The 17,260-nt window shown below is 53.8% G+C and overlaps 3 protein-coding genes across 10 annotated transcripts; 2 read left to right on the top strand and 1 right to left on the bottom strand.

Annotated features, from left to right (window-relative positions):
- Positions 1 to 1,781: 1,781 nt before the first annotated feature.
- On the bottom strand, positions 1,782 to 2,957 carry LOC149308213 (large ribosomal subunit protein bL17m-like). 2 transcript variants are annotated; one of them, XM_089535340.1, is made up of 3 exons: positions 2,717 to 2,955; positions 2,244 to 2,312; positions 1,782 to 2,161 (listed from the first exon to the last, which is right to left on the bottom strand). In XM_089535340.1, the coding sequence occupies exons 1-3, from the start codon at positions 2,888 to 2,890 to the stop codon at positions 1,883 to 1,885; spliced, it is 522 nt and encodes a 173-aa protein (XP_089391466.1). In that variant the 5' UTR covers positions 2,891 to 2,955; the 3' UTR covers positions 1,782 to 1,882. The 2 variants fall into 2 exon arrangements, with proteins under 2 accessions (XP_089391466.1, XP_089391467.1); XM_089535341.1 differs by lacking the exon at positions 2,244 to 2,312 and having other exon boundaries at positions 2,717 to 2,957.
- Positions 2,958 to 3,378: 421 nt separating this feature from the next.
- LOC149308212 (delta-aminolevulinic acid dehydratase-like) lies at positions 3,379 to 11,003 on the top strand. 5 transcript variants are annotated; one of them, XM_089535335.1, is made up of 12 exons: positions 3,509 to 3,585; positions 3,799 to 3,910; positions 4,047 to 4,097; positions 6,102 to 6,198; positions 6,347 to 6,482; positions 6,905 to 6,988; positions 7,559 to 7,647; positions 8,096 to 8,151; positions 8,501 to 8,588; positions 9,586 to 9,672; positions 9,799 to 9,928; positions 10,294 to 11,001. In XM_089535335.1, the coding sequence occupies exons 2-12, from the start codon at positions 3,801 to 3,803 to the stop codon at positions 10,398 to 10,400; spliced, it is 1,035 nt and encodes a 344-aa protein (XP_089391461.1). In that variant the 5' UTR covers positions 3,509 to 3,585; positions 3,799 to 3,800; the 3' UTR covers positions 10,401 to 11,001. The 5 variants fall into 5 exon arrangements, with proteins under 5 accessions (XP_089391459.1, XP_089391458.1, XP_089391460.1 ...); XM_089535336.1 differs by having other exon boundaries at positions 3,541 to 3,585; positions 3,796 to 3,910; XM_089535333.1 differs by lacking the exon at positions 6,102 to 6,198 and having other exon boundaries at positions 3,379 to 3,585; positions 10,294 to 11,003.
- A 334-nt stretch (positions 11,004 to 11,337) lies between these two features.
- On the top strand, positions 11,338 to 17,061 carry LOC149308211 (haloacid dehalogenase-like hydrolase domain-containing protein 3). Of its 3 annotated transcripts, none has more exons than XM_089535339.1 (2): positions 11,338 to 12,615; positions 15,526 to 17,061. In XM_089535339.1, the coding sequence occupies exon 2, from the start codon at positions 15,567 to 15,569 to the stop codon at positions 16,293 to 16,295; it is 729 nt and encodes a 242-aa protein (XP_089391465.1). In that variant the 5' UTR covers positions 11,338 to 12,615; positions 15,526 to 15,566; the 3' UTR covers positions 16,296 to 17,061. The 3 variants fall into 3 exon arrangements, with proteins under 3 accessions (XP_089391465.1, XP_089391464.1, XP_089391463.1); XM_089535338.1 differs by having other exon boundaries at positions 11,338 to 14,804; XM_089535337.1 differs by lacking the exon at positions 11,338 to 12,615 and adding an exon at positions 14,832 to 15,333.
- The last annotated feature ends 199 nt before the right edge of the window (positions 17,062 to 17,260 follow it).

Here is a 17,260-nt window from a genome sequence, read left to right as displayed (position 1 = left end):
AAAAGTTCTCTCTCAATTCCGACCTCAACTGCTTTTGCGCTCTCCTTCCTGGGCCTCTCGGGCGCCCTCCTGTGGCTCAAGTGGCACACTTTGGCCCCTTCATGATGATGATGATCTGTCCTGCAGCACCCTCTGGTGGTGGAAAGGGAGCGTTGCTGGCCATTCTCAGGCTCCAAGGGGCTCATAATATTCCTGGCTCCTGGGTTTGGGAGAATCAGGGCTGGCATTTTTGGGCCTAGATTAACAACAACAACAATAATAATGAGGCAGGGGAGCCAAAGGCTTTAGTCCTGGGCATCCTGAAGGGGTCCCTGCTGCCCTGGATACCAAACTGAAACACATGCCCTTTGGGACTACAGCTCCCAAAAGAGCCTCAGGATGGAAGGCCCCAAGCTCTGCTTTTGTTTCCATGAGGCCAAGTCACAGAGGAACCCCCTGGATCATCCAAATCCATGGATGCTATGGGATATTATTATTATTATATCCTGTCCACACCAGTTTCCAGATTTTCTGGACTGGGAGGTGATGGGGGGCCTGTCCCAATCATCTGTTTACCTCCTCAGCATATGTTCATCCATGTAAAACTTGGTCCTACCAAGCAGTGACTTCCATCATAGATTTGTCTATCAGGGTTATACCTAAATACGTTTTGGCCACCAGCGACCCAGTGAGAATTTTAAACATAGCTTGATTTGTAGTCTGAACATAAAACCAAATTAAATGATAGGGTTTATTTTTACATAGTGCCAAAGTGGTATGATTAAGATTAGTTAGTTTCTTAAATGTGTAAATTTAGGGGCTTATTTCCCCCTAGAGCTAAATTTGTGTTATTTGTAAACTTGTTTGTTGTAACCATCACTGGGTAGGTAATAAAACAATTGATACAGACAGGATAAGGGCTTACTTGGGTGGGTGCGAAGGTCTCTGGTGAAGATACCTGCCTGAGACGTAGCCATACTCTAAGCAGTTTATTATGCAGCAACATTTCAATTGATGGAGGGGACCAGGGAAGGCCACAGCTGTTTTGGGGGAAGGAAACCAAGCCATTGCTAGCCTTTGGCTACTGGGGAAAGGTGGGCTGCTGTTGGGGGTGGGATCTGGGACCAGAGAGACCCGAGCTCCTGGGACTGTGTTTGGCTCGCCCCTCAGCAATTACTTCTAAGGGCGCCCTTGTGCCAGCAGCTCTCGCCCGGTGACTCTTTGCCCGGCACACAATGGAGACCCGCTTTGCCTACTGAGCCCAGATGGAGGGGATTAAAACGTTTAACGTTAATGTGATTTCATGATACCTAAAAATCTTAATAAGCGTATTTAATCGAGACTCACTGAAATTTCAGTTTTTAATCATATTTATTTGCAAAATAGTTTAATCATATTTTATATCTTTAGTTGGAAAGCGAGCTGCTAAAAGCCTCTGCGGTCCGTACAAGTTTAGCCATTTTAATGTTGACCGCTCCCTAGTGCCAAGTCCTGCCGGCCGGCCACAGCGGGAGCACTCCTCTGCCCTTCTTTCCTTCCTCTGCCCAGGAGAAGGGCAGATGGAGGCTGATGGAGGGTGGCTCACCTGCCCTTGTTTTGGCTGAATGGCCAGAGAATAACCCGCCGGGGCCTTACGCACAGGTGCCCCCTGGGTTCTACCAAGGGAGCCTGAGTTGAGAGGAGAGAGAGGCTTGGATGGCAAGCAAAAGCCCGCCTTTGACGGAGGCCCCGGAATCTCTGCCCGGCAGACGCTCTGCCTGGCAAAGGAGTGGAGAGAGCAGAGAGGAAGAGGAGAACTCCACTGCCGTCCCAGAGCCATGTTTATTAGCAGTCAGAGGAGGGTGGGCAACTGAGGCCCAGTTCCTTCCAGGGAAGCCAAAGCCTCCTGCCCCACGTGTTCCCACTAGACAGGGGTCCCCTGGGGAGTCCCTGCTCCCCCTCCAGCGGTCTTCTGCTGCTGCTGCCGTAAGCCCTGGAGGAGCTGGTTGGCCAGGGTCCCCTGTCCGTCTCGGCGGGGCACAGGGAGCGGCGGGAGGGGGTTCCCCTTGAGCTCCACCACAGCCATCGGTGCCCGGTCCAGGTTCTCCCGGTTGGGGAGGCGGAGGAGGCGGGTGTAGTTGCCCTGGTGGGCCTGGAAGCGGGGCGCCAGCACCTGGAAGAGCTTGTGGATCAGGTCCTTCTCCTGCAGAGGAAGGAAAGCCAGGTAAGGGGAGCTCAGGAGAGTGGGGCAGGGGGGGTTAGGAGCCCAGGGAGACCCTCCTCACCGTCAGCCAGAAGTCGGCCATGCGCATGGCTTTCGGGTCCGCATCCCCGCGCTTGGCCACATCGATCAGCTGTCAGGAAGGAGAAGCACTAGGAGTCAGTGGGAGGCGGGGCAAGGGGAGGGGCCAAGGGAAGAGCCCCGCCCACAGACACCCACCTGCTCAGGAGAGCCTCAGCACCAATGGCCCGCCCATTCCCCCGCTCCTCAGCTCATGTGAGAGGTGGGGCCAGAGGAAAAGCCCCGCCCACAGAGACACCCATTGGCCAGGGATCACGTACTTCGGAAAGGACCCAAGAGGACAGCTCAGCACCAATGGGTATCATTGGCTGACACGGGGAGCCCCGCCCATTCCCCTTGACACCGCCCCTCAGCTCACGTGAGAGGAGGGCCCAAGGGAAGAGCCCCGCCCAGAGGGCCCCCATTGGCCGGAGTGAGCCCCCGCCCCATATCATTGGCCCCGCCCCCTTTGCTCACGTGCTCGGCGTAGGCGCGCATCTCGTCGGCGCGCGCGCGGGGGGCCTCGATCCTTTCGTGGCGCACGAGGCCAGTGACCAGGTTGCGGAGGAGGTCGAGGCGCGAGCGGGGGCCGAGGCCGAAGCGCCGCTGGGTCCGGCCGTGGGAGATCAGCAGCACCGTCCCGAGACGCATGGCGACGGAGACGACGAGGACGACGCAGGCCTTCCTGCCCCGCCGACACTTCCGCTTCCGCCCGTGACGTCACGCGGCTGCAAGGACATCGGCCCCACCCTCCGGAAGTGGCTATTAGTCGCCAGTGCGGCCCGTTTCCCGGCCCCCCCTTTCTCTTCTCCCTCCGGACGAAAGCGGGTCTCCCTTCCTTCCTTCCTTCCGAAATGGCGGCCCCTGACATGACTTTTTAAAATGGACTTCTTTGTACCGATGGTTCCAATATATATAGTGAATTATATATATTTACATATGAAATATAATTTTAATAATATATAATACACATAAGATTATTATTATTATTGTTATTATAATCCTAGACTCCTAGAGTTGGGAGAGATCTCAAGAAGGGCCCTGATCCAGTCCAGCCCCCTTCTGCCATGCAGGAACTCTCCGTCAAAGCTTCCCATTGACAGATGGCCATCCAGCCTCTGCTTAAAGGCCTCCAGGGACCCAGGGCTCCAGATCTGCAGCACAACGCTCAAACCTCTGCGCCTCGGTGGCTCCTCCCCCTCTTGGAGTGGGCGGGGGGCAGGGGGCGTGGCTATGCAGATGAAGGGGCCTGACCCGCGGGGCTGTTGGGAAGCATATGCCCCGCCCCCTTTTCTCTGTGTGAAAGTTCGCTGGTGGCCGAAAGGAGGGAGAGCGTCGCAGAAGAGGTGCGTCCCCAGAACAAACTCCAACTCCCAGGGTTCCATAGCCTTGAGCCAGGGCAATTAAAGCGGGGCCAAACCGGGTTATTGCTCCAGTGTGGGTGCAGCCTTAGTTCTGCCTTTAAAGGGCTTCGGCCCAGGGCGGGGCGGGAGGGGGCCTGCAAGGGCTGGAATGTATTAGTAACCGCAGCGCTGCCCTAATTGCTGCTGGCCCAGCAGGGATGGCGGAGTCGGTCCTGCAGAGCGGCTACTTCCACCCGGTGCTCCGGGCCTGGCAGGCCTCCGCCGCCTCCTTCGACGCCGCCCACCTCGTCTACCCGGTCTTCGTCACGTGAGTACGCCTCGGCAGCAGGCCTTCACTGGGGCTGGCTTGGCCTCGGCTTCCTGGGGCTCCCCGAGAGGAGGAGGAGGAGCCCTCCCTGCGGTCTCCCTGACGGCCCCCTTCCTGGCCCCCTTCTCTCTTCCAGGGACAGCCCGGATGCCGTGGAGCCCGTCGCCAGCCTCCCCGGCCAAGCAAGGTGAGCCCAGAACGACGGGGGACTGAGGAAGCGGCCTCCCCGACCGCAACTGGGCGCCCAGCTGGAGCTCTCTCTTCTGGAATTTGCCCCCCCTTCCTTCCTTCCTTCCTTCCTTCCTTCCTTCCTTCCTCTCCCTCCCCCTCCCTCCTTTCCGTCCTCTCCCCTTCCTCCCTTCGTTCTGTTCTCTCTTTCTCTTCTCTCCCTCCCTCTCTCTCCTTCCTTCCTTCTGTTCTCTCTCTGTCTCCCCTTCCTGCCTGCCTCCCTCCCTTCCTTCTGTTCTTCCTTTCTTCCATTTCTTCTGTTCTCTCTCTCTTTTTCTCTTCCCTTCTTTCCTTCCTTGCAAAGCCAGGAGGGAGCATGGGGCCAGTGAGGGAGCCCTCTCCTGGCACCCAGAGATGGGGGTTGGGGGCCCTATTTGGTTCTTTCAACAGCTCCAGAGCTCCGGGGCACAGTCCAATGACGTGGCAGTTCCAAGTGGTCCTGGCCTCTGCGATGCCCACTCCTTTGCCCACCTGCCCTGTCCTGTTTCCTTGTGGGCACAGCCTGTGTCCCTGAGGAGGGCAGCACAAGGAGAGGAGAGGGTGCCCTCTGGTGGCGCTGAGAGAGAGAGAGGAGACAGCTGCTTGACAGTGGAACACACTCCTTCCTCAGAGAATGGTGGAGTCTCCTTCCTTGGAGGTCTTTAAGCGGAGGTTGGATGGTCATCTGTCAGGGATGCTTTGACTGAGAGTTCCTGCAAGGCAAGAGGGGGTTGGACTGGATGGTCCTTGCCATCTCTTCCAACTCTAGGATTCTATGGGGCAAGAGGGGCTCAGTGAGAAAGTCCAAGCCCCACAGCCTGGCCCTCATCTGGGTTGTAGCAGAGACATGGGTGGCCTCTCAAGGAGTGTTGTGGGGAGAAAGTATGGAGAGGTGGCTTTGCCCCACGCCGTGGGAGGATCCTCCACCTCTGCCTCTCTGGGCCCTAGAGATAAGGGCTTCCTCATGAGGAGGATCCTTCTCCCCAGGGCCCTGCGCCTTCTCCCTCCAGCAAGGAGATAAAAATGCTTTGTTGCATTTTGGAGGTGAGCGATAAAGGCCTCTGCCCCTTGCATCTGTATGTGGGGGGGGGGGTGAGAGGTGTGCCTGTCACTCCCGTCTTTCTCCAGGCTGAAGGGCTGGCAGGGTGGGACAAAGGTGCGAAGCAGGGACGTAGCCAGGATTTTAGGAAGGGGGGGGTCCAGACTAAGTGCCACCATTATAATGGGGCTTGGGTGCGGCGGCGCAGCAGCACGCACCATTCATTTTTCTAATGGAAGGGGGGGGCTGGACCCCAAGAACCCCCCCCTCTTGGCTACGTTCCTGTGCGAAGGGACCAGTTCTTTCTGCTCCATCCACATCAGCCTTGTTTCCCCAGTGGTCCCTTTCTCAGCTGGTTCTTAGGGGAGCCTTTAAGGCACTGGTTCCCAAACTGTGCTCTTTAAAGGATTTTGGACTTCAGCTCCCAGAATCCTAGACTATTAGCCAACATGGCTGAGGCTTCTGGGAGCTGAAGTCCAAAATCTCTTTTGGCACCACTGTTTTAAGGAGAGGGAGGGGATGGTCCGTTGATGGCTCTGTTCAGGGAAGCCTTCAGCAGCAGCATCTCCCTGAATCCCAGTTGCTAGGGAGCAAGGGGGGGGGAGGAAGCATTGGTGGGCTGGTGTCAGCTGTTCATCCTGAAGGCCACCAAGACATCTGACCAGTTGAACCATTGGCCCAGTCTTGGAAGGTGGCACTGATGCTCCTGTCTCTTAGCTGTTGTAGCCGGAGGCAGTGTACCTCTGACTATCAGATACGGCAGGTCTTCTCTCGGGAGGTAGGGGTAGGGGGGGCTTGAGTTGTAGGTCCCTGCATTCCATGGGGCCAGAGTAGGTGGCCCCTCTTGTGGTCCCTTCCCCCTCTAAGAGATTATGGGATAAAGCCCCTCTCTGCTTTGCTTATGGACTGTCTTTCTCCCCCCCCCCCCCAAAAAAAAAAAACTAGGCATGGCATCAACAGGCTGGAGGAGCTGCTGCGTCCCCTGGTGGCTGATGGGCTGAAGTGTATCTTGATGTTTGGGGTCCCCAGCAAGGCTGTCAAGGTGGGGATAGTGGGAAGGGATGCTCCCTGCCCCAATGCTGCAGCTCTGTGGCCCTAAGGGCTCTTGCTTGGCTTTTGCCTGGCTGTATGGGGGACTGTGAGGTCAACAAGTTGTCTGCTTTATTTTTCTCTCTGTGTCCCTCTGGCAGGATGAGCGTGGCTCTGTCGCCGATGCCAAAGACACACCTGTGATCCAGGCCATAAAAACTGTCCGCTCCCTGTTTCCTGAGCTGCTGATTGCATGTGACGTCTGCCTGTGCCCATACACCTCTCACGGCCACTGTGGTAAGGAGGGCTGAGGAGCATAAATCAGGAATGATAGACTCAGTGTAGCGTGGGAGGTGGGTCACAGTTCTTTCAAGGGCTCTAGAGCTTGACCTCCTTGCGTCCCATGGCAAGTCATGGTCCAGATTGGGCACCTCACCCTGGCTACTTCCTTGGAGGCCCAGGTGCTCCTGCTGCTCCACTAGGAGCTTTATTTATTTTTTACTAAAGGAGTGCCTTAACAGCCCTGGGCTTTTCAGTGGCAACAGAAACAATGCTTGTTCCATAAGGGCACAACTGAAACTCTGGAAGGGTGGGCAAGTGGAGTCCATGTGGGGAGAAAAGAGGGAAACAATGTTTGGAAATTCCCCCCTCTAAAGGCAGGGGACCATTGGACTTCCTCACAATACGACTTCTCATTTATTTATTTTTTGCCTTCCCAGGCATCCTGCGGTCTGATGGCACCCTCCAGAATGAGGCCAGTTGCCACAGGCTGGCTGAGGTGGCGCTGGCCTACGCCAAGGCAGGTGAGAGATGTACTGTGGCTCTGCCACCCCCACCCAGTCCCCCTGGAAGGCTGGGGAGAATCTGCAGAAGGAGGGCTCCTTACCACCACTTATTGTCACAAGATGGAATTAGAGGAAGCAGTCCAGAAATTGATTAACAGTAATGGCAGTAATAGAATAATTCTGTTTCATGTGATGAAAATAAACAGGTGGGCAGCACCTTCAGTGAAGAAGGGCTTTATCTTCCCACCACAAGAGGTGACAGTGGCTACTGACAAGCCAAATAGTTTTCCAGTAAGACCTGACTCAGCAGCCATTGACCAGGGTCAGAGACATTTTTCCTTTGGCTAATGGTTGCAGGGAGTTAGTCTCTGGGTGGATGGGAGGCCTGTGGACTTCGCTCCCCATTTGTAGAGAGCCCCTCCTTAGGTGCCAGGACAGAGGGATCCACCCTGGGATCGCTGCAGTGCCAGTAGGTGGTTGGGGCTGAGAGGCTACCTGGGAGTTATAAGGAATGACACCCTCACACAGCCTTCTTGTGGCACCATGGGGCCTGGACATTCCATGCTCACCTTCTGTCTCCTCCTCCAGGGTGCCACATTGTGGCTCCATCAGACATGATGGATGGCCGCATCAGAGCAATTAAGGAGGCCTTGCTCTCTAATGATCTGGGCAACAAGGTAGGTGCTGGGAGCCTTTCTCTCCCCACCCCTGGCAGACCTTCACCCTCCCTTTACAGCAGGACCAACATGCTGTCCCCAACCTGGGAGCTCCCTTAGTCACTGGATGAAGGGTAGTCCATTTCTGCAGCCATCCATCCATGGTTCCTGTGTCAAGGAGGGTGGGCTGAGGCTGCTGGGCCCTCCTCTTCCCAAGCTTGTGCTTTGTTGCCCGTGGAGTGTCCTTTTCCTTTGGGCTGAGGTTGCCCTAGTGACTTCCTTCCTCTCATTGTCACTTCTTGCGAGGGGGACACTGGTGGATCCTTTCCAGTCAGGAGGGAGGGTTGCTGACATTATGAGGGGAGGCTTTCTGCAGACTTTTAGAGCAGCGTGCCTGGCAGATCTAGCGAGCACTTTAGGGCCCATGGGCAGCCTGGCACTCCTCCTCACCTTCCTTTTGCCTCTGCAGGTTTCAGTCATGAGCTACAGTGCCAAGTTTGCTTCCTGCTTTTACGGCCCTTTCCGGTAAGGGTGACTCTTTGTGGTCTTTGAAGAGTTCACGGTGCAATGGGCAGGGGAAGGGTGTTATCTCCACATAGCTTAGTGGGGCAAAGGGAATCTCCCAGTCCCTGGTTTTCATGAGGGTCCTTTTTCCTTCTTGTCAGCCCTTCTGGGAGGACAGCCTGGGCAGCAATTCAGTGTGTGTGTTCCTAATCTTCAGGAGCCCCCAGACCTAGGACAAAGCACTGTCTGAAGAGTAATAGCAAGGGTGTAGTGGCTCTTCTTTCCTTCCTCCTGAGGACAATCAGATGCCATGGGGACATGTGGAGGGCAGGGAGCACAGCGGGACATAGACCTGTCCTGTTGTCTGTAGGGACGCAGCCTTGTCCAAGCCTGCTTTTGGAGACCGGCGGTGTTACCAGCTCCCTCCGGGATCTCGGGGGCTTGCTCTACGGGCAGTGGTGAGTGGCACGATATTGGCCTGCCCTGGCCTGGTACCGTTGGCCCCATTGGAAGAGGGCTTCCTTCTTGACCTGAAAGGGAGGCCTGTTCCTCTCCTAATGCTGTTCCCCTCATCCTCTTACCTGAGGAGGGGGGAGAAGCTATGAAAATCCCCCCCCCCCAAGAGATCCTCTTAAGGGATTTATTGTTTCTGGAACAGGGGATTATGGCTGAACTTGCTGCCTGGGGGTCGCTGCTATGGCTCTGGCAGTATCCACTGGGCCTTTTTCTAATTACTCCTGAGCCGGGGCCAGTTCTTCAGAGAGCAAGGCCCGTCCTTGGAAAGAAGTCTCTGCTCTGGCTGGAACAGGCCTTTGCAGCTCCCAACCCTCCATGACTTCTGCTCCAAGACTCCTGACACCAATCCCTATGATTGCCATGGGAAGAGATGCACTGCTCTGGGTCTAGTGCCAGATAAGGTGGTCCATTGGTTCTGGCTACGCATGGGCACTGTCAGCTCCTGGTGTCGCTGCCTGAATGTGCATCTGCAGCTCTCTGAGACCTTAAAATCAGCTGGACTCTTTTGAGCTGATCAGTGGGGAAAGTGACCTAATGAAGGCTTGCCCAAGCCAGCATTTGGACCGCCCCTCACTTGTCAACTCTGTCCACCTGCAGATGGGTGGGCTGGGAAACTAGAAGCATGGTGAGCGCCTCAGACTGGGTTTCTCCACAGCCAGGAAGGAATATTTCCCATGGCATTCTCAGGGGGTGGCTAGTCTGGCTTGCAGTTAGAAGATGCTTCTGATTTTCTTTCTATGTTGTGTGAGAGGAGAGTTAATGCAAATAGATGGCATTTAAAATTTCTCTGAACTGCCTTGAGAGGAGTTTACTGCCCTGGTGCACTTAGCCACTTGGAGAGCTTGCGCTCTCAGTCAGATAGCACCTGGGCCAGACACGGCTGGGGCAGGGGGGACGCTGTTCTTCCTTTCCAGTGGCCTGTTTCTCACCTCCTTGCAGGACCGGGATGTGAGGGAGGGAGCAGACCTGCTGATGGTGAAGCCCGGGATGCCCTACCTGGATCTCGTGCGGGAAGTAAAGAACAGAGTAAGGAGCCCTCCCCCCCAGAAGTAATGCACATGATGCTGAGCCCATGCAGCAGCTCAGCAGAATCAGGGAGGGGAAAAGAATCCTGGCTGAACTCACATCTCTCTCCTCTCTCTGTTTTCCCAGCATCCCAATCATCCGCTGGCCATCTACCATGTCTCTGGGGAGTTTGCCATGCTCTGGCATGGGGCACAGGCTGGGGCCTTTGACCTGAAGGCTGTGGTGATGGAGACCTTGGCTGGGTTCAGGAGAGCAGGTGAGAGAGGAGGAACACAGTTGTGTTGGGGCTGCGATGCCACATGGACCCAGGAGAGGTTTCTGTTCGTTCCGGGTCCAAGTGCCCAGAAGGGTGCTTCTGGGCACTTGGAGGTGCTGTTTTCAAAGTTCTGCACAAACTGCTCAGGACATTCTGGTCCATTAAAGCCTCAGAAGCCACAGTGCAGGAAGTGGCAGGGGGGGAGATAAAGAATAGCAAAGGTAATGGGAAGGGTTGGAAGGGATTGGGAAGCAAGAGAAAGTTCTCTGGCACTTGTGCAAAAAAATGGAGGAGATGAGCAACAAAGAGGAAGTGCAGGTTCTTGGTTGGTTTGTTTAAATAAGAGGTTGTTCTCTCTCTTGCAGGGGCAGACATCCTCATCACGTACTATGTGCCGCAGCTGCTGCGATGGCTGAAGGAAGACCAGCTGGGTGCGAGCCACTTGGCATCCGCTCGGGAACAGCAAGAATAAGCGCAAGAAAATGGCTAGGAAGGGTGTCCCCCTCCCACTTGGCCCCAACTTTAGCTACACACAGAGAGATGCATCCAGCCACCCTTTAAAGGCCCAGCAGGGCCCATTTCTGCCCAGGTTCAGAGCTGCCTCCTTCCGCTTTCTCAGCTGCGTCACTGGTTTTAAGTATTTTGGCCAGCCAGGAGCTGCTGGACTCTTTGCCCACAGGCCGCTCAGCTACACCAGCATCAGGTGGCCTCTGAGTGGCTCCAGGACCACAAGTCCCCCACCCCAGTGGGCACGCAGACAGGGTTAGGCCCCTTAACTCCAGGTGTCAGACCAGTCTTGGGCCCATCTTTTCATGGGCCCAATGAGGGGGGAGAGTTTTATTTGGGGCCTGTATTTGCTCTCTTGCTGAGAGCGTCTCAGACAGTAGCCCTGCTCAGCTCAGACCTTTACTACAAAGGCCTCCCTCTCCAAACAGAAGATAAGTCTGAAAGGTGGCAGGAGAACCCTTGTCCCTTTGCTGTATTTTTAAGTGGGAAGTATGCAGAAATATTTTTATAGGTTTAAAAATGCTGGCCAGGAAAATAAAAAAGGATGTGGGAGAGAATGACACAAGAATCTTATTTTTTTAACAGGTGGGATCTTTTGGAATGGGCTTGGTATTTGTTTTAAAGCCAAAGGGAGACTTGCAGGTGCCAGGCACCTGGGGCCTTTGACAGGGCAAACTGGTGTGTGTGTTGGAGGCAGGAGCATCCCAGTTTATACTCTCCATGCCAGGGGTCTTCAAATGCCAATAGAGCAAGGTCAGGGGGTGGTTTCCTTTCTTCTCTTTAAGTGGCCTTTGATTTGACTTGGGATTAGGTCCACCTTCTACTCGCAGCAAGTAGGGGAGCTTATGAAGTAGACACTGTCCCTCCCTGACCAGCAGAGGGGGGGGGGTTGGCTTTTGTGCCCCCTCCCCCGCGCCTTTAAAGGCTGTCTGCCTGTCTCACTTTCTTCCTCTCAAGTGGTTTTGGGTGCACTGTGACTGAGCCCCACTGAAACTAGGAGTGGCAGGTACTATGATGTGGATGCCTCCTGAATGGGACCCCCCCCCCCAAACAAAATATTTGGGCTCTGGTCTTCTGTGTGTTGCTATGAAATCAAGAGTTGGAGGGCAAATAAAGGATGACTTCGTTTTTTGTGGGTTTTTCGGACTATGTGGCCATGTGCTAGAAGACTTTGTCCCTGGCGTTTCGCCAGCAGCCAGTCTTCTAGAACACGGCCACACAGCCCAAAAAACCCACAAAAAACAACAGATGCTGACCATAAATGCCTTTGACTTCGACTGGGAAGAAAGGAGGGAGAGCTGTGGCCTGACACAAATTGGTATGCAAATACTTTCACTCCTGGAAGTGTGTGTTGGGGCTCTGGAGGCCAGCCTGTCCCTCCTTGGTGGGCAAGAGGGTGCTGGGTGCGGATCCTGGTGGCCAGGACGTCCCTGCGAGGTGTTCAGGAGGGCGAAGAACTTGGTGGCTGGAGGATCCCATAGCCCCCTCTGGAAAAGTTTGCTTCCCGGCTTCCTCCAGAAGTGGAGCTCCGAGGAGTACAAAGGCCCCTCAATAACCACCCAAACCTGGCAGCAGTGGCATCACTAGCATTGGTGCCACCCCCCCTCCATTGACCACCTCCCATTTCACACCATACAGAATCCTTAGTAAGGCTTTTTTGTAATTCCCATATACTGCTGAATGTGATGCTAATTTAATGCTTTCTCCTCCCACTGAGCTCCTCCTGTTCCCACCATCCCTTAAAACATTTTCAAGGGGAGCAGATGGCTGCCACAGCCTGACAAAATGCAGGTGTTTAAGGAGCAGTGCTGCCACCCCCATTTAGGGCGTCACTTGGTACGGTCCGCGTTCCCCCATGACGTCACTGCTTGGCGGATTCCTGCCTTCCTTCCTGGCCGCGCGCTTTAAAAGAAGAGGCTTCGACCGGGAGAGGCGCGAGTGAGGGCGGAAAAGGCTTCAGCGCTCTACACTGAGCATGCGCTTGCCGTCGCGCATGCGCGTTGGGGTTCGGCCCTCCAACTGGCCGCCTAGCAGCAGGTGGAAGCGCCTTCGTTGTGACTCCTCTCTGTCTCTCTCTCTCTCAGCAGGAGGAGGAGAAGGACAGGAGCGGTTGGAGCCCCGGTTGGGCCGGTTCTTCCTCCAGCCCAGCCCTGAAGCACCCCTTCGCCTGCAATAACCCGGCAAGCGGGGGAAGGGGCAGCCCTGGAGCTGGAGGGCAAGGAGGTGCCTTTGGTTGGAAAGCCCCCCTGGCAGCGTGGCCTGTTGCTGGGTGGCGGAGGGTAAAGAGGCTTTCAATAAGGGATCTAGGGGTCCAAGTAGATCACAAGTTCAGCGTGAGCCAACAGTGCGATGCAGCAACTAACAAGGCCAATGCGATCCTAGGCTGCATCAATAGAAGTATAGTGTCTAGATCAAGGGAAGTAACAGTGGCACTGTATTCTGCTTCGGTCAGGCCCCACCTGGAATAATATTGTGTCCAGTTCTGGGCACCACAACTCAAAAAGGATGTGGAGAAATGAGCCATGTGTCCAAAGGAGGGCGACTAAAATGGTGAAGGCCCTGGAAACCATGAAGCCCTATGAGGAAAGACTTAGGGAGCTGGGGATGTTTAGCCTGGAGAAGAAAAGGTTAAGAGGTGATATGATAGTCCTGTTTAAATACTTGAAGGGATGTCATACTGAGGAGGGAGCAAGCTTGTTTTCTGATGCTGCAGAGAATAGGACCTGGAGCAGTGGATGCAAGTTGCGGGAAAAGATATTCCACCTCAACATTAGGAGGAACGTCCTGACAGTAAGGGCTGTTCAACAGTGGAACACACTGCTTCCTCAGAGATTGTGGTGGAGTCTCCTTCCTTAAAGGCCTTTAAACAGAGATCGGAAGGGCCTCTGTCAGGGATGCTTTGATTTAGAGTTCTTGCATGGCAGAATGGGGTTGGACTGGGTGGTCCTTGGGGTCTCTTCCAAATCTATGAGTCTATGATTCTAATATGGCCCTGCTGCCCTGCCTACCTACTGCTGCTACCAAAGGAGGCTAAAGCAAGAAAGTGGGCTGATGCTGCAAGATAATGGAGTGCTGTAACGATGATGATGATTGATGATGATATGTCTCATAGACACCCCTAAAACTGGGACTCAAAGCACATCAGGATTTAAAAGAACCATACAGTTTAAACTGTAACAAAGTGAAATTTAAAATAAAAATAAAACTATTCACAGTATTAAAGCAATCCTTACCCCAAGTTAAAAGGGTAAGATGCTTTCTTTAAAACCATATGCATAAAGTTTTTTGTGGGTTTTTCATTCTATGCGGCCATGTTCTAGAAGAAGTTATTCCTGACATTTCACCACAAATGCTGGTGAAACACCAGGAATAAACTCTTCTAGAACATCGTCACATAGCCCAAAAAAGCCACATAAAACTATGAATGCTGGCCATGAAAGCCTTCAACTCCACATATGCATAAACTTTGCATAAACAGAGATGATGGCAATAACAAACACAGAGGCATCCAGACAAGACCCAGAACTGGAGAGAAGCCCAAAGGAGATGGAGTAGCGTCACCCTGGCACTGAAGGGGCCAAATGGCTCCCAGACCATCACCCAGGAGCAACCCTGAAACCCTGGGCCCCCAAAACAGGCAGAGTAACCCTCGAGGAGCAGTCAAGGGCTAGACAGCCATCCTCTGTGTTTTCCTCCTGAATCTAAACTGGGGAGATACGCTTGGCCAGCCGTTCCCTTGCCTGGATTGTGGGAGCCAAAATCAAAGCAGGAACTCGGGTACAGCAGGCAGTCCTTGAATGTAATGATTTGGTTCAGCTGCTGACCACCAATTTCTCAACCAAATCAGATGCACAGGGACAACTGTTCCCCTCACATTCCTGGCCTGTGTTAGAAGCTCATCAGGCCAGAACACTATGCAGAGGCACTGTGGGCAGTCTTCTTGGCAGGTGCATGAACTCTCACGAGTTGTTGGTTACTTAATGTATTTCTTAATGTAGAATGCAAGACTGTAGGTCAAAACAAATAAGCACTACCCCAAAAAATTAAGTCAAGGTGGCTGAAACCGCCAAGTCTCCTTGCCTCCCAAGTGACCGATCACCTTGGGGGCTTTGGCACTTGCTTTACTGCCTCAACTGAGACCAAGAGGAGAGTGGTGCCGGAGGGCAAGTCCGTTTCCACATGCACCCCTTGGAACTGGCAGCCAGGTCATGAAAAGGTGCCAGGAGCCCCTCACTTGCAATGAAATGTCTTTGCAGCCATCCATTCGGACAAAGCCCTCTTGACTCAGGATTAGGGGACATGAACTTCCTCACGTTAATAGACACGATTTAATCTGTGTCTTTTCGCTGCATGTATTGATGCCTTATAGGTTTGTAAACTTTATTTTTAAAATCTGACATAAATGAATGTTTGCTGTAGGACACATTAGGAGTTGTACTGAAAGGCAAGGTTTAAAAAAACAAAACAAAGTTGAAGTCTGTCAGGACCTCTCTGCCTGGACAAAACTGCTGTCAGTTGCATTTGTCAACAGAAACTGTCCTGGATTAGTCATTAATCAGTTATTAATTCATCCCACTGAAGTAGTCTGGGTAACCGGAGCCACTGTGCCAGAAAAGGCAAATTCCTATTTACATTTCATTGGTTTTTGAAGGTTGTTTCAAGGGCACCTGTGCCAGGGAGAGAAGTGCTTTCTGGCCAGCTGGGCAAAGCCCAGCCCTCCTCCTCCTCTCCTACTGCAGAAGAGGGCCACCATTTCCTCCTCACAGGCCGTCATGACAAGGAAGTTGTTAGTATGCAGTGGGTAACACACATTGCAGAGGCTGGGTTACAAAAGATACAAGTTAAACTGAGGGTTTTAAGCAGAGGCTGGATGACCATCTGTCGGTGGAGCTTTGATTGTGAGTTACTGCATGGAAGGGGTTGGACAGGATAGCCCTTGGAGTCTCTTTCAGCTGTTATGATTCTATGAGAATGCACAGTTTGCCCATGAATGACAATGTCTGATTTTGACAACCACCACCCACCCAGGGATGGCAGGGATGGGACTGTGGCATTGCTTGGCCTCCCCTTATTCTTGTTTGTCCTTCCAGGCCCAGCGTGGACAGCCAGACCTGTTGCTTCTTCCACCGTCATGCTGAGGCTCCGGCTGTTGACTTGGGATGTGAAGGACACACTGATCCGGCTCCGGCTCCCAGTGGGGGAGAGCTATTCAGCAGGGGCCCGGGCCCAGGGTCTCCAGGTGTCGGCCGAATCCCTTGAGGCTTCCTTCCACAAGGCCCACCAAGCCCAAAGCCACCGTTTCCCCAACTACGGCCTGGAGAAGGGCCTGGACTCCAAGCAGTGGTGGCTGGACCTCGTCTTGGAGACCTTCCGGCTCTCTGGCATCCAGGACGAAGGCCTCCTCCGGCCTCTTGCAGAGAAATTCTACCAGGATTACAGCAGCCCGGACAACTGGGAGCTGCTCCCAGCAGCCCGGGAGACCCTCCACCAGTGCCAACAGCTGGGCATCCCCATGGCTGTGGTCTCCAACTTTGACCGGAGGCTGCCAGATGTCTTGACCCGCTGCGGCCTCAGGCAGCACTTTGCATTTGTCTTGAGTTCGGAGGAAGCAGGATTTGCCAAGCCAGACAAACGGATCTTTCTGGAAGCCCTCCGCATCTCAGGAGTGGCCCCCCAACTGGCCGCTCATGTGGGGGATGACTACAAGAATGACTACAGGGCCGCCAGGGAGGCAGGGATGCACAGTTTCTTGCTCAAAGGGGTGGCTGACCAAATGGGAGACCAGCGGCAAGCAGAAGTACCCCATGGCCACCTCCTAGAATCCCTCTCCCAGCTGCCCTCCCGGATTGAGCGAGATTAGGCAAGGGGCTTCCTGGACTCCCCCTCTTCTTGGTTGTCTGGTGGGGAGGGTGGGAGACCCCTGAAAAGCCAAGGTTGACTCCCACCCCGTGCTCCCCTGTTGCAAAGCGCTGCCGCCTTGAGTACTGAAAGGGGCTTTATGACAGGGAAAAGATGCTGGCCCAGCCTAGCCCTTTCCCTTCCACACAAGGAGTTTTCTCATGTGGGAGGCACTAAGGACTGCTTCCTTCTTGTGCTTCCCTCAACACACAGGTAATTCAACAGATGTGACCTAGGAAGGATTTTGCTGGATGCAAGGACTGGCACTGGAAAGACATGGGGCAAAGTGAGACATGGCAAAGTGATTCTGGTACAACAAAATTTGTGTTTTTAGCTGTCTAGTTTCCTGGGTGGATTTGGTGTGATCCACATTTCCATATATAGTAAGGTCAGTAGGTGTTTCCTGTCATTTGGGATATAGCAGAATCCCCCTCTGCCCATGTTATTTATTTAAATAAAAACCTTAATTAATCTGCAACTGCATTTCTGATCCTGTCAGTGATCATTCTCACAATAGTTCTGTGAAGTAGGCCACTTAGCAGTCTCATTTCAAGACAGGCAAACAGTCAGTGGAGCAATAGCACTTCCAGTCAATGGAAGTGGTGGTAGGACCTGAACTCCGCTCTTTCACCACAAAGAGAAGCAGGAGGGATGGTATGCTGGATGAGAGAAAGTTGTGGGGCAGAGTAAGGCTACTTGGAATGAGGTCCAAGCATAACCTGACAAGGGCCCTGTCAGTGGGCAAGGGCCAGGAGCCAATCCTTTTTCCTCCACCCAGACCCACAGGCTGGGAAAGCTTCCCCACCTCCCAGGCAATAGGACTAGGACCTGTGCTGACAGGAGGATTCTGGGAGTTGCAGTTCACTCCACATGGAGCCAGTTTGAAGGTACCAGGAGCATTACAGCACACACCATGTACACACCTTG

The sequence above is a fragment of the Sceloporus occidentalis genome, unplaced genomic scaffold (genome assembly GCF_023333645.1).
Source record: "Sceloporus occidentalis isolate IW3139 unplaced genomic scaffold, rSceOcc1.0.p SCAF_8, whole genome shotgun sequence".
Classification (NCBI taxonomy): domain Eukaryota; kingdom Metazoa; phylum Chordata; class Lepidosauria; order Squamata; family Phrynosomatidae; genus Sceloporus; species Sceloporus occidentalis.
Note: the sequence above shows the minus strand (reverse complement) of the source record. Positions and strands in the feature narration are given on the sequence as shown.